The 11,859-nt window shown below is 38.2% G+C and overlaps 3 protein-coding genes across 4 annotated transcripts; 1 reads left to right on the top strand and 2 right to left on the bottom strand.

Moving 5' to 3' along the window:
* Window positions 1-207: 207 nt before the first annotated feature.
* On the bottom strand, window positions 208-2,978 carry LOC103437993 (lysM domain-containing GPI-anchored protein 1-like). The gene is made up of 5 exons (XM_070824201.1): window positions 2,144-2,978; window positions 1,339-1,453; window positions 1,066-1,227; window positions 674-705; window positions 208-589 (listed from the first exon to the last, which is right to left on the bottom strand). Exons 1-5 carry the CDS (start codon window positions 2,793-2,795, stop codon window positions 363-365), a joined length of 1,188 nt encoding a protein of 395 aa, XP_070680302.1. The 5' UTR covers window positions 2,796-2,978; the 3' UTR covers window positions 208-362.
* A 1,150-nt stretch (window positions 2,979-4,128) lies between these two features.
* LOC103437994 (carbon catabolite repressor protein 4 homolog 5) lies at window positions 4,129-8,758 on the top strand. The gene is made up of 14 exons (XM_008376527.4): window positions 4,129-4,605; window positions 4,756-4,919; window positions 5,028-5,093; window positions 5,194-5,246; window positions 5,602-5,683; window positions 6,031-6,071; window positions 6,164-6,251; window positions 6,332-6,424; window positions 6,518-6,550; window positions 6,671-6,768; window positions 7,649-7,760; window positions 7,852-7,937; window positions 8,053-8,137; window positions 8,374-8,758. The coding sequence occupies exons 1-14, from the start codon at window positions 4,305-4,307 to the stop codon at window positions 8,425-8,427; spliced, it is 1,356 nt and encodes a 451-aa protein (XP_008374749.1). The 5' UTR covers window positions 4,129-4,304; the 3' UTR covers window positions 8,428-8,758.
* Window positions 8,759-9,355: 597 nt separating this feature from the next.
* Window positions 9,356-11,592, bottom strand: AP2D14 (ethylene-responsive transcription factor CRF6-like). 2 transcript variants are annotated; one of them, XM_008376528.4, is made up of 3 exons: window positions 11,456-11,592; window positions 11,034-11,253; window positions 9,356-10,827 (listed from the first exon to the last, which is right to left on the bottom strand). In XM_008376528.4, exon 3 carries the CDS (start codon window positions 10,641-10,643, stop codon window positions 9,621-9,623), a length of 1,023 nt encoding a protein of 340 aa, XP_008374750.1. In that variant the 5' UTR covers window positions 10,644-10,827; window positions 11,034-11,253; window positions 11,456-11,592; the 3' UTR covers window positions 9,356-9,620. The 2 variants fall into 2 exon arrangements, with proteins under 2 accessions (XP_008374750.1, NP_001280962.1); NM_001294033.1 differs by lacking the exons at window positions 11,034-11,253; window positions 11,456-11,592 and having other exon boundaries at window positions 9,356-10,559.
* Between the last annotated feature and the right edge of the window lie 267 nt (window positions 11,593-11,859).

Genomic DNA, 11,859 nt, shown 5'->3' with positions numbered 1-11,859 from the left:
AAGTTTTCTTAGCGGAATGGCTCAGACGACCCCAACGCATACCAATTTATAATGGGTCAAGCTCGTGTAGATTTCTGATTTGTGAGCATAACTCCGCTGACAACTCTGAGCTACTACCATACGTGCACGGATTAGGGTAACTATGATCCGTAGTAAAATCCAAATATGCACAAACAGAAATTAGGTTAAAAGTTGAAACCATACGAATGAGAAGGGGCAGTAACCTAAAACATTGCAAATGTTGCTGCTTCTGACATTTTATGTCATTTCATTGGTTGGATTGAGCATCTAATTGAAAAATATGAATCAAAAGAACAAAAAGTTTACATGGGGACATTTAGAATTGGCATCGATTAATTTTATCACAAGAAAAAGTAGAGGGCAAGGACAACCAACAAAATGTAGTATGAAGATTGAGTAAGCAATCTGCTGTGATTAGAGATATTGGGGTTGTGTGTACTCGTAGGTCCATAAGCACCAATTCCCATGGGTGGATAAGAAGATGGTGATGCTGATGGAGGTAAAGATATATATGGGATTACAGGATTAGAAGATTGCTCTGGTGACACTGCGCTGTAATCTTGTACATCTGCACAGCCAGGTTTTTACAGTAAACAGAAACAAAATAATAATAATCATCAAAGAAAAATAAATAGGTTTTAGTAATTGTCACCTGAGCAATTGGCATGAGAAGAATTTTCCAAACTGCGCAAGAAAAGGATATAGTTAAAAAGTAATACAAGTAATTGTTAAATTGGCTCTAGAATCTTGTTCTTGTGTGTTAATAAATAGGGTGGTGCTATCAACACATTCATTTTTATCTCTCACACAATCCTTGTTAATTTCTATTCTTTGATCTTCTTTCATTCATTCGATCCGATAACCGAAAATTGAAAGGAGTGTGTGGGAGGTAAAAATGAGTGTTTGGATAGCAAACCACCCTAATAAATATCCAATTGCAATGGTTTGTCTTGCTAGTGCATGCGACTTGCAGCTGGATCTACTTTTTGTGTAAATGGTGCCCCATACAAGCGTTATTAGGTAAGACTTTCTCCTTGCTCTTACCTCCTGAAAATCTTGCGGCCATTGTGGCCTCGGTACACACATGTGCTGACATTACAACCTAATGCTGTTGGTTTGGTTATCACATCGCCGATGAAGACATCGGAGTCTTTGCATTGCAGGTGAGAGCATGAGGGGACAATGCCAGATGGGGAACACTGCAAGCTGATGACCAACCAAGATAGTCAGCTCAGTACAAATTAATGTACAATATGCCAGGCTTTTAACATGTAGAAAATTGTGAGCACGATATACTGGTAATTTAAACATGCTTACTTGAGAGTGGTTGATCTGCAAAAGCACTTTATGCAGTTGTTGGCAGTTAAGGCGTATGAACCATTTGGAACTATTAAGCTCTCATTGTACCAGTTCAAATTTGCTGATGAACATGCTGCATATACCGTGACACTATATTAATTTAATTAATTAGCTAATCTATCTATATGTTTGGTATGTACGTACGTAGGTGCAGCTTCGATTATGTTGCATATATAAATCCGACGCTCTTTTTTTATACAAACGAAGGAGGGTAAATACTTTTCACACCGATCATTCTATAAACTTAAAATAATTCATGACTTGCCCAAATCAATTCTATATGTTAATATATTTGGTGAACATATCTAAGCACTGTTGGTATAGGGAGTACCAAAATTTATTCATTCATTTCTTTAACTTATTGTACTATGCCACATTAACCAAAACATAGATTCTCCTCTTGATAGCTTCAAAACCAAACACATGCAGAACTCAAAGAACATCTTTGACCAGCAAGTACATAATTACATTACTCGCCAAATTAATTATGTACATAATCACATAAATTCACCAACCTACCTTTCTTCCTTATAAATTAATTAAATCTTAACAACCAACAAACACAGACTTCATAAAAATCTATGGATTTGTAAGTCCATTAAAATCTCTCAAATTCTCAATTGAATACACTCCCTAAATTTCAATAAAAATTGGAATGACATCGTTGTAACAATTATCTTTGCATTTGAAGTCTTAAGTTCAATTCTCTGTATTACATATTATCGCTTGTATTAAAAACCAATTTCATTGAAATTCTACTAACCTGAAATTGGAATAGCCAATATGTCACCAGGATCAACCAACGGTTGATCGAGCCCATTGATGCTCACCAACTCCATCACAGTCGCTCCAAACTCTCCGCCAATGCCGCTCAAGCTCTCCCCACTCTGCACCACATACGACATGTACACAGAAGCAACCCCGTTGTTACTATTATTAAAGCACGTGCATGGCAACTGCACCAAAACGCTCTGCCCGCCCGTCAACGGATTCTTGGCGCCTATCCCGTTCACAGTCCTAATCTGCTCGGCGCTCACGAGCCCGCTGTACCCTTCCGCTATCAGATCCAACGTGTCCACCGCGTGGACGGTATAGGTTAAAACGGACTTCCTGATGCCGTCCACGCATGGACACGAAATGGGAATCTTTAGTAGGGTTTTCGCTTTCATAATTTGGTTTCCAAGGAACGGAATGGTTAAGTTGATGGAGTTGGCGGCCAGGACGTCGAAGACGTTTAGTTGGAAGCGGAAGGCGATTTCGGAGAGTTTCGAGTCCCATGGGAGGATGTAGGAGAGGAGGGAGGAGCAGGAGTCTGCGGAGGAACATGGTTCTATGGTGGACTTGGCATTTGCTAGACTAATGGAGAAGATGAATAAAAGTTGCAGAAGTACTAGTACTAGGTGATTTGATCTCATCTTGTAAATCTGCTTGGGTGGGTTTGTTGAAAATAGTTGGAAAGATCATATCTTTGTCCAATTTTTCAAAAAATTTGGTCGATTAATTTAATTTCGAGTGGAGTGAAGTTGTTGGGAGTACACATCATAAATTAATGAGAGTGAGAGAAAGTTGGTGTTGCGCAGACCAATGTGTGATTCTTTAATTATTTCTTAGGCTATTGGACATTTGGACCAACCAGTCTTTGGCCCTTGAGTGCCACCATGAGCAATAGCCGTTGAAATGAGTTCTTCCATTATACGAACTCAAAAGGATTAGTTGATTCAATTTTAATTTAGTTTTGGAAAATATTTGTACCCATCACGCTTAAGTAATGGTGAAATTCATCATTTTATTTTTTATTATTAGATGAGTTTAAATTTCAAGATTTGTGTAGTGGATAGATAAAAATCTTAAAATTTAAACTCATTTAATAGTAATAAGTAGGATGGTTAACATTACAACCACTTGAATGAGCAAAAATGCACCCTTAGCTTTGATCTCTTTTAACTTTCAAAATATGTCATTTTTTTTGCAAACAATCATAAGTATCACATATTTTGTTAGTTTAGACTATTAAATACTTTGATTTTTTAGAGTCAACTTCACCGTCCATTTTCAAAACTACTCAATGGTCCAAATTACGGAAGAAAATTGTAGTTCCACACTTTCTACTTCATTGCAAGAACATAATTTGAGACTTACAGAACGATAGGAGAAATCATACGATTAAAAAGTCCATGATTTCATAGCTCAGTTAAAAGTGGAGGGATATAATTGGAAAGAGGAAAGTGGTAAGCTTAGGAGGTACTGCTAAATTTATCAGAGGCAGATTGTCTGCCCTTCTATTTGAGTGATATTCCCATCCTCTTTTATTTATGCGGTCACGGTTAAGCCATGTCAACATTTTATATCAATTTTTTTTATAGAGATAATAAGACAAAAAGCAATAAGAATATAAAATGTTAACGTGACTTAACCGTGACCGCATAAATAGAAGGGAATGAGAAGGGCATCCAAACAGGAAAGCAGACAATCTGCCTCCAAATTTATCTCGTTCCAAATAAAATTGGGTGAAACTAACTAGTAAATGCTAAAGAAATTTTTTCAAAAGCGAGACTATTTATGGACTCGCTATCATCTCATGTTTTGACATAATATTTTATAATATTGATATAAAAATTAACGTTAAACAGTAAAATAACAAAAAGTAAAATTTTCAATTAAAGGGTCTTTTTAGCATTTCTCTTGTTTACATTGTAAAAGTCTTTGTCAATATCTAATGAATTGTTATAAAAATTGGGCTGAGATCTTGAACATTTTATTGGGCCATTTAACTTCATTGGACATCTATCCCTTTCTCCTCCTCTTAAACGCCGTTAACTGAATTTCGGAGCAACCACCCCCATTCTCACCATGGCAGCGCGTACCACAAATTGAGCGCGTTCCTACTTCCCGCCACCGCTTCCAAAACTAAAAAGTTAGGCAGAATGGAAGAAACGGGCGATGTACGGCGGCGTAAGCGCAAGCAACATTCACACAACACAGAAGCCGCAGAGAACCACCCTCACTCTCCGCCTCACGAAAGGCGGCGTCGCAGAAGAGTGAAGTCCGAATCTAAAACCCTAACCCGAGAATCCGACCCGCCACCGCCGCCGTCGTCATCCAGGTTCCAATTTGTATCGCCTTCGTATCGGAAGCACACGAAGCGGCAACCGAGTCGAACCGAGACAGAGAGCTCCCGGGAGTGGGCTTCTTCTCCCTGCAGCTCCTCTGCTTCCACCTATGGAGGTAAACAAATATCCAATTTTCAAATGCCTTGTTTGGCTAATTTGACTTTAATTGAGTTCGCTTAGGATTGTTTGTTACTGCAATTAGCTGTTTGGATTGCTCAGCCAAACAAGGCATTGTGCTAATTTTTTTGAATGTTGTGGTGTCCAGAGAAATTTGTGGTTGTTTCTTATAACATTCTGGGTGTGGAAAATGCATCCAAGCACCCAGAGTTGTACTACAAAGTCCCACCCATGTTCTTGGAGTGGAACCGCCGCCGGAAGCTTATTCGGAAGGAGATCAATCGTTACAATGCTAGCATCATGTGCTTGCAGGTAAAGTCGAAGAGTTTGGCAATGTAGATATGATGTGTTGGCTAAAGTGTGAATCTTTATTGTTTCACTTAATTTTAAGTTAATAATATGTTACTTGTATGGCTGTAGGAGGTTGATCGTTTCGATGATTTAGCTCATCTTTTCCAGAAAGATGGGTTCGAAGGTGTTTATAAGGTAGCTTTGAATTTTCTTTTCCAAGTATGTAATCACTTACCATTGTCAAGTACCTTCTTATTGGCATACATTCTGATTAATGATTACCAACTATCCCTAGGCGCGCACGGGTGAAGCAAATGATGGATGCGCCATATTTTGGAAAAAGGAAATGTATGGTTTAGTTGACCTTTCGAAAATTGTAAAATTTCTGCACGTTGCTTTGACTTCTAAGTTCAAATGACAGATCAGTTCATATCCAATCTTGTTTCTCCTCAAATCAAATATGTTGTTACTTCTTTATGACTAGCTAGATGGTTTTTCCTTTGATATTTATTATATTAGTTGTGGTTTTATAGTTTCTTGAGAAACATGTTTGATGACTGCATTTGAATTATATATCCTATCTAATTTTCATTAGTTACGATCATGTTGGTATTGTATGTTTGGTATAACTTGTCATTTCTTGTTTATTATCAATTTAGTTTCTTTCTATTCCAGCTTTTAGCCAATGATTTTCTGAATGCAGGTTTAGCCTTTTACATGAAGAAAATATAGAGTTCCAAAGTTTTGGACTTCGTAACAATGTTGCTCAACTTTGTGTATTAAAGGTATATGGGGCATTACTTTCTTCTAAGGGGTGCTAATTCATTAGTTGAAATTCATATTGATGTGTCATGTCATGGTGGCATGATGGTTTGCTCCTGTAGCATCAAGCATCACATTTTTTTAAATGTGCACTTCTCTGTGGTTAGGTACTTAGGTTTGAATGTTACCCTTATGGGCCTTATCTAGCCATGTAAAACATGCCTTGTCACATGGTAAAATTATGATTTCCAGTGTGATCTTCTAAATCTATGACTTCGACGAACCCCTTTGTGCTGCCAATTGTCTTGTTTCCATTTTACTATTGTTGCTTAGCTACACTAGACATTGTTTTTGTTTGTTGAAAATGCAGAGTAACCAAAATCAATTAGAGTCAGGCATACCTCCCGGAACGTGAGTATAAGTTTTCTTTCTGTCCTGTTTGCATATTTTGTATAGGATTTGGTTTTACTTCACATATTGGTGGGTTATTTCACATCATACAGGAGTCCATACACCCAAAGTAGAAGCTTAGTGATTGGGAATACACATCTACTATTCAACCCAAAACGTGGAGATATCAAGCTAGGGCAGGTATTCTCTACTATGTTTTTTTCAGAAATGGGACTGTACAGCATAGTTTGTAATATATCTCAAATGTGATCATGCATTAGGTCCGACTGTTTCTTAAAAAAGCTTACGAGCTATCACAAGAGTGGGGCAGCATCCCTGTTATAATTTCGGGAGATCTAAATAGCATCCCACAGGTGACTTCCTGCAATGATATCGTTTATTAAGCATGTTTGATTCAGATGGTCCACGTCACTTACACCGAATTTTTTGGTTCGTCAAATGTTCAGAGTCCTATGTACCATTTCCTAGCTTCTTCTGAGGTGATTCCATTTTGGCTTCTCCTGCTTTCCCCCTCTGTTTCTTTGTCGTCTTTTTTTTTCCCCTCCTTTTTGTATGGGTTTCAGTTTATGTTATGCTGTTCTTGCTGTGGTTTATTGCAGTTGGACATCCGACTACATGACCGCAGAGGTATATCCGGACAGTTTGTCCTGAACTCGAATCACAGAGGCTTCAGATTTCAGAATGAGCAAGCAAGCAGGTACTTCAGTGTATGAATAGTTACCTCAAATGTCGCATTAGAACATGTACAAGCAATATGACTAGTGCATTTATCACCTAAAATTAGATATAATTGGTTTATAACTTTATGGAATTCAGTAGTCTTCCTTTTCTCTTTATTTTTTGTTAAACTCCCTTTGGTTTGGTGAGAACCCGGGAGATCCATTTTTTTGAAATTTCCGGTTAACTGCTTAAGTGAAAGCAGGATGACATAAGTTATTGTTTCCTTGACCTCTCATATGACATGTGTTGATGCACAAAATTAGTGAGGACTTTGGTAAAACAGAAAGTGTTAAGTTTGTGACCTTCGCTAGATTGCTTCGGTCACTAGTGTGGATAAGTATGTAAATGGATAGAGATAGGGAAGCAAACACAAGATGTATGTGGTTCACCCAGATTGGCTACATCCACGGAGTAGAGGAATTCTCATTAATTGTGAAGGGTTTACACAAGTACATAGGTTCAAGCTCTCCTTTAGTGAGTACTAGTGAATGATTTAGTACAAATGACATTAGGAAATATTGTGGGAGAATGATCTCCTTTTATAGAAGAGAGTTTCTAGCTTTGTTTTGACATTGACACGTGTCGAGTTGTGATTGGTTTTTTATGTTGACACGTGTCGCGCTATGATTGGCTTCTGATGTCGACATGTGTCGCGCTGTGATTGGCCTCCTGGTTGGAGGGAAACTCTTATGGGTCCTTGACGGTATAACGTTGACCGGTGCTCGGTAGTTTCAGGATTTGTCAAGTATGGTACAAACAACATGCACTGCAGATAAAGAACTTTTTTTTTTTTCTTTTAAAAAAAGTTCTAACTGAATTCTGTATTGTGGATGCGGTATTACAAAATTTTTTATTAGGCCATTTTCATATATATGGAGCGAGGAAGAAGTAAGGCTTGCAACTGGCAGTGAAGTAGTCACTTGTCTTCGGCACAATTTGAAGCTTTGCAGTGCATACCTGGGAGTACCTGTAAGTCTTAAATCATTTCTACTTAAAAAAATTTCGATGCTTAAATCCAATTATCTTTTTCCCAATGCTGTATGTATGTGCCTTTCTGCAGGGTAGTTGTAGAACCAGAGATAGGTCTGGAGAACCCTTGGCAACATCATACCACTCCGAGTTTATGGGAACCGTTGATTATATTTGGTATGCCTTTTTGTTTTTCGGTCGGTCTATTGTCCGGAATTTCATTAAATTCTAACAGGCTGAGTGTTACTGTTTTGTGCTTTGTACTTAAATACTTTTGGTCGCTGAGTGACAGGCATACCGAGGAACTTGTTCCTGTCAGAGTTCTTGAAACCTTACCAGTCAATGCTTTAAGAAGAGATGGAGGACTCCCCAGCAAGGTAACTTTCTATCTCCAATTATTTATGCTTTATCAGTCACTTAGCTTGCTTTAAAGGAGAATTAAACAATTGTTTGAGTTAGAGCATCATAAGCTTCTTCACTATGTTCAGTACTGTAGAAAAGTGAACAGACCGATAAACAAGTGAACTACTCAGAAATTCTCCTGAAAACTTGGAAGTGTGATAAGGTAGTAAGGTGTTGTGTATTTCTCTCAAGTTTCGGTTTTGCTTTGCAGCAATGGGGCAGCGATCATCTTGCTGTTGTATGCGAACTGGCTTTTCGTCAATGATAGCAGTACTGAAGTCCCTACTCAAGCTGTAGCCTGGGGAGGGTACGTTCTAAACGTTTTGTTCCGTGTCAAGTTCCAATGGCTGTAATGTTTACGGGGCTTCTGCACATTTACTGTGCTCCTAGTTTTTTCGGGGAGTTGAAAAATAATTCGGATTTTGAAAATGTATATTTCCGTATCGGGTTTTTATTGTTTGTTGGATTGAGTCAAGCTAATTTCGGGCTTGAAGTGTTTTTCTTATAACTTGTAGAGTTATCGAGGACTTGTAACAAAGCAGGACATGTCGTAATCGCATTTCCTTTTGAATTCAACAATTACTTTTCGATATCAATTTTTTTTCCAATTTTCACAATGGACTTGGTCAGCTTTATATTGTTATGAATGTGGCTTTCGGACCCATCGAAATTGGGAAAAGAATCATCGCCGGATTCTTTTCTTGGGGATCCTAAGAATCCTGTGATCGTGACCGTTCATCGTACATCGTGCGGTAAAAAATAATTTCAAAGTTTAAAATTTAAAATTAAATATAAATAGTACTTAACGAAAACTAATTGTACAATGTACGATGAACGGTCACGATCACAAGATCCTTAAGAAAATGATCCGGCGAGGATTTTTTCCTCGAAATTGAACCGGGCCGGCGAAATGATGGTTTCAATTGAAAGTGAAAGCTTAACTTCAATTAGCCGCCTTTCCTGGCCATATAATTATCCTTAAACGACACGCCTCCTAAGACTCGCACTATACGCTAATCCAAAGCCACTGTTGTTGTCTCTTCCTATGTTACATGATCCTTGTCTGCCATGTCAGTATTATCTTCTCTTCAAAATTTGGCAAAGCAACTTTACCTTTGAGAATCGACATCAATTCGCTCTGTGTTTGTAGTACAGAGTCGTTTCCACTTATCTGGAAATCACAGTTTGACGCATTTGACTAAACGGACTTGTCATTAATACAAATAGAAAAGGAGTACACAAAGGTTTCAGTAGATAATAGCTTACTCAAACATATTACCACTCTGAGTCTGAGAGTTGGAAAAATCTTGGACGGCTGAAAAGCACAGTGAAAACCCAAGAACTCTCTCCGAACATAGAAAACGATTAACCCTAAACACCGCTGCTAAAACATTTCTTGAGCATTTTATTGTGCAACATGTACTAGATAAACTACTGGTAATTCCTAACTACAAAACTTCATGGCTTACCGTGTTCCAGTTTCTGATCAATCCAGGAGAAATCCTGCTGACCAAAATTGAAGTCGAGAGGGGGAAGACACGTAGCCTCGCCTTTTTTATCCTTGCACGCGGGATAATCAACTATGTCTGTCATACCATCATCAACAATATCACACATGCCATCAAAGAACTGATCCAAGCTAGAAAACACGTAATTGTCGCCGCATCCCAAATTCAACTGTTCGACATCTAACGGTGGCAACATTGGAGGCAACATTGGAATGGATTCTTCTTCTTCAAAAACTGGTTGCTGTAGAGTGCCTTGTCCCCCAGAAACTTCCACCCCAGATTCTTCTTTCGACCTTTCGAGTCCAAAACAAAGCGCAGCTGAACCAGACATTTCAAGCACAGATGATGGTGATGGATGGCAAAACGATGAATCCTGACTCTCCTCTGATAAAGGAACGCCTTGAAGCCCATGCTTGTCTCCCTCCGTTAATTGCATACTCTCAAACTCATGCTTATCTGATAATGGCATGTTTTCACAGTGGCTCTTAGTCCTTCGCTGTGACTGTATGGTCTGAAACTCACGCTTCTTTTGTTGATATGCAGCAGCAGCCTCCTCTGCTGTATTAAAAGTGCCAAGCCATTTTCGAATTCCTTGAATTGGATCTCGAATCTCCGCAGCATATTTTCCCCATTTTCTGCGTCGAACTCCCTTAGGGAGCAGTCTATTACTTTTCTTAGAGTCATCAAAGTCCGTACTATGACCAATTCTGCCTCCATTGGTCCCTGCAGATGATTCACATTCTGTTTCCACAACCAAAATCTCCGAAACAAAGCGCTTACTATGCTGAAATAGGTTTCCCTCAATGTCATATTCCTCATCATCTTCACTCGAAGAGTCGGTACCATCAGGATCATTGTATATAATCCGAATTCTCTTCATGTAACCTGCATTCTCCTCTACGGTAGGTTGCTTTTTCTTCAATTTGTTCCAGCTCACATGTTGATTCAAGATTACGGTTTTCATCCCCGGCATTTTGAACTTAAAACCCCTAAACCCCCTATACCCGAAAACAAGAAAAAGAAAACAAAAATTCTCTCAAAAGTTCAGAACTCGGTATCAAGAAAAACCCAAAACCCTCAAAAACTCGAGTCCAGAAATCGAAATCGAAAATTGTATTCTGAAACAATCCTTAAAGCACTTCACTCCAGAACAACTCCTGCACCAATTGCATCAACGAAAACAAAAATTACAACAAATCAAAGACCTTAAACCCATCAAAAACCCCTAAAACAAAAAACCCATCAAACAAAATTCCACAAAGCACTAATATTGATGTTCATACATACATTAAATATCATAAAAATTGAAAACTGAAAACACATAATATTAAACGCAAGAGAGTAATAAATTAAACCCACATACCTCTGTCTTTGTGATTTTAATGGCATGGAAAAAACAGATGAAATCTGTTTGTGCATGCAAAAGAGAGGCTGATAAGATTTCCAGAGCTTCTTCGGAGCTCCAGTCGACAGATAAAATCTAGAAGACATATATCCTCTGTGCCAACCTCCTCTGTTTTCTCCCAAAAAAAAACCTTATCTTTTGCAACTTGCAAGCAGAGAGGGCTAGAACAAGAGAGAATCTGGAGAAATAACACAAGATATCGAAACCCAGATCAAAAAAAAGATCCCAGAATATAAAACAAGCAGAGGATTTGGTATCAGCGGCCGAGAAAATTCAGAAACTTTTTTCGTTACCAAAAAGAAAGCCTCAAGATTTTCTACGAAAAATCAGAAAAAAAATCGATGGAATCAAACAGGGAAATGCGAAAGCTTGATTCTTACTCAAGGTGGTGTGATGATTCTGATTTCTTGGTGTTTTCTCTGAAGAAGAACACACAAGAAAAAACCCGGTCTCTCTCCTCAGTCCCCACCCTGTGGTTGTTTTTTTGGAGGGACTGAAATGGTATTTGGGGGAATAGCCATTTAAGAGAGAGAGGGGAGGAGGAGAAATTTTTAGTTGTAACATGAACACGGATGGTATATCACGTGTTTTTACGTAAGTGATGAAAAATTTTAATTTTTAAGTTATTAACCTTTTAAAACACATAATTCATCATTTATATAAGGACACGTAATGTATTATTTCGTATGACAGTCACACCAAAAAATTTCTCGGAAGAACGACGAAATTGAGAAACGGTTCGTCACTGCTGCGGTTTTGCGTTACAATTATAATTTAGCCTTTT

This window comes from Malus domestica, chromosome 06 (genome assembly GCF_042453785.1).
Source record: "Malus domestica chromosome 06, GDT2T_hap1".
Taxonomy (NCBI): Eukaryota; Viridiplantae; Streptophyta; class Magnoliopsida; order Rosales; family Rosaceae; genus Malus; species Malus domestica.
Note: the sequence above shows the minus strand (reverse complement) of the source record. Positions and strands in the feature narration are given on the sequence as shown.

Excerpts from the sequence above, each read along its gene's own strand:
- LOC103437993 (XM_070824201.1), bottom strand. The coding sequence starts at position 2,795 with ATGAGATCAAATCACCTAGTACTAGTACTTCTGCAACTTTTATTCATC. Across the intron at positions 1,454-2,143 it reads ATTGGCTATTCCAATTTCAG|CATGTTCATCAGCAAATTTG; the intron begins GTTAGTAGAATT and ends CGGTATATGCAG. Across the intron at positions 1,228-1,338 it reads TGCAGATCAACCACTCTCAA|CTTGCAGTGTTCCCCATCTG; the intron begins GTAAGCATGTTT and ends GTTGGTCATCAG.
- LOC103437994 (XM_008376527.4), top strand. The coding sequence starts at position 4,305 with ATGGAAGAAACGGGCGATGTACGGCGGCGTAAGCGCAAGCAACATTCA. Across the intron at positions 5,094-5,193 it reads GGTTCGAAGGTGTTTATAAG|GCGCGCACGGGTGAAGCAAA; the intron begins GTAGCTTTGAAT and ends AACTATCCCTAG. Across the intron at positions 8,138-8,373 it reads ATGGAGGACTCCCCAGCAAG|CAATGGGGCAGCGATCATCT; the intron begins GTAACTTTCTAT and ends TTTGCTTTGCAG.
- AP2D14 (XM_008376528.4), bottom strand. The coding sequence starts at position 10,643 with ATGCCGGGGATGAAAACCGTAATCTTGAATCAACATGTGAGCTGGAAC.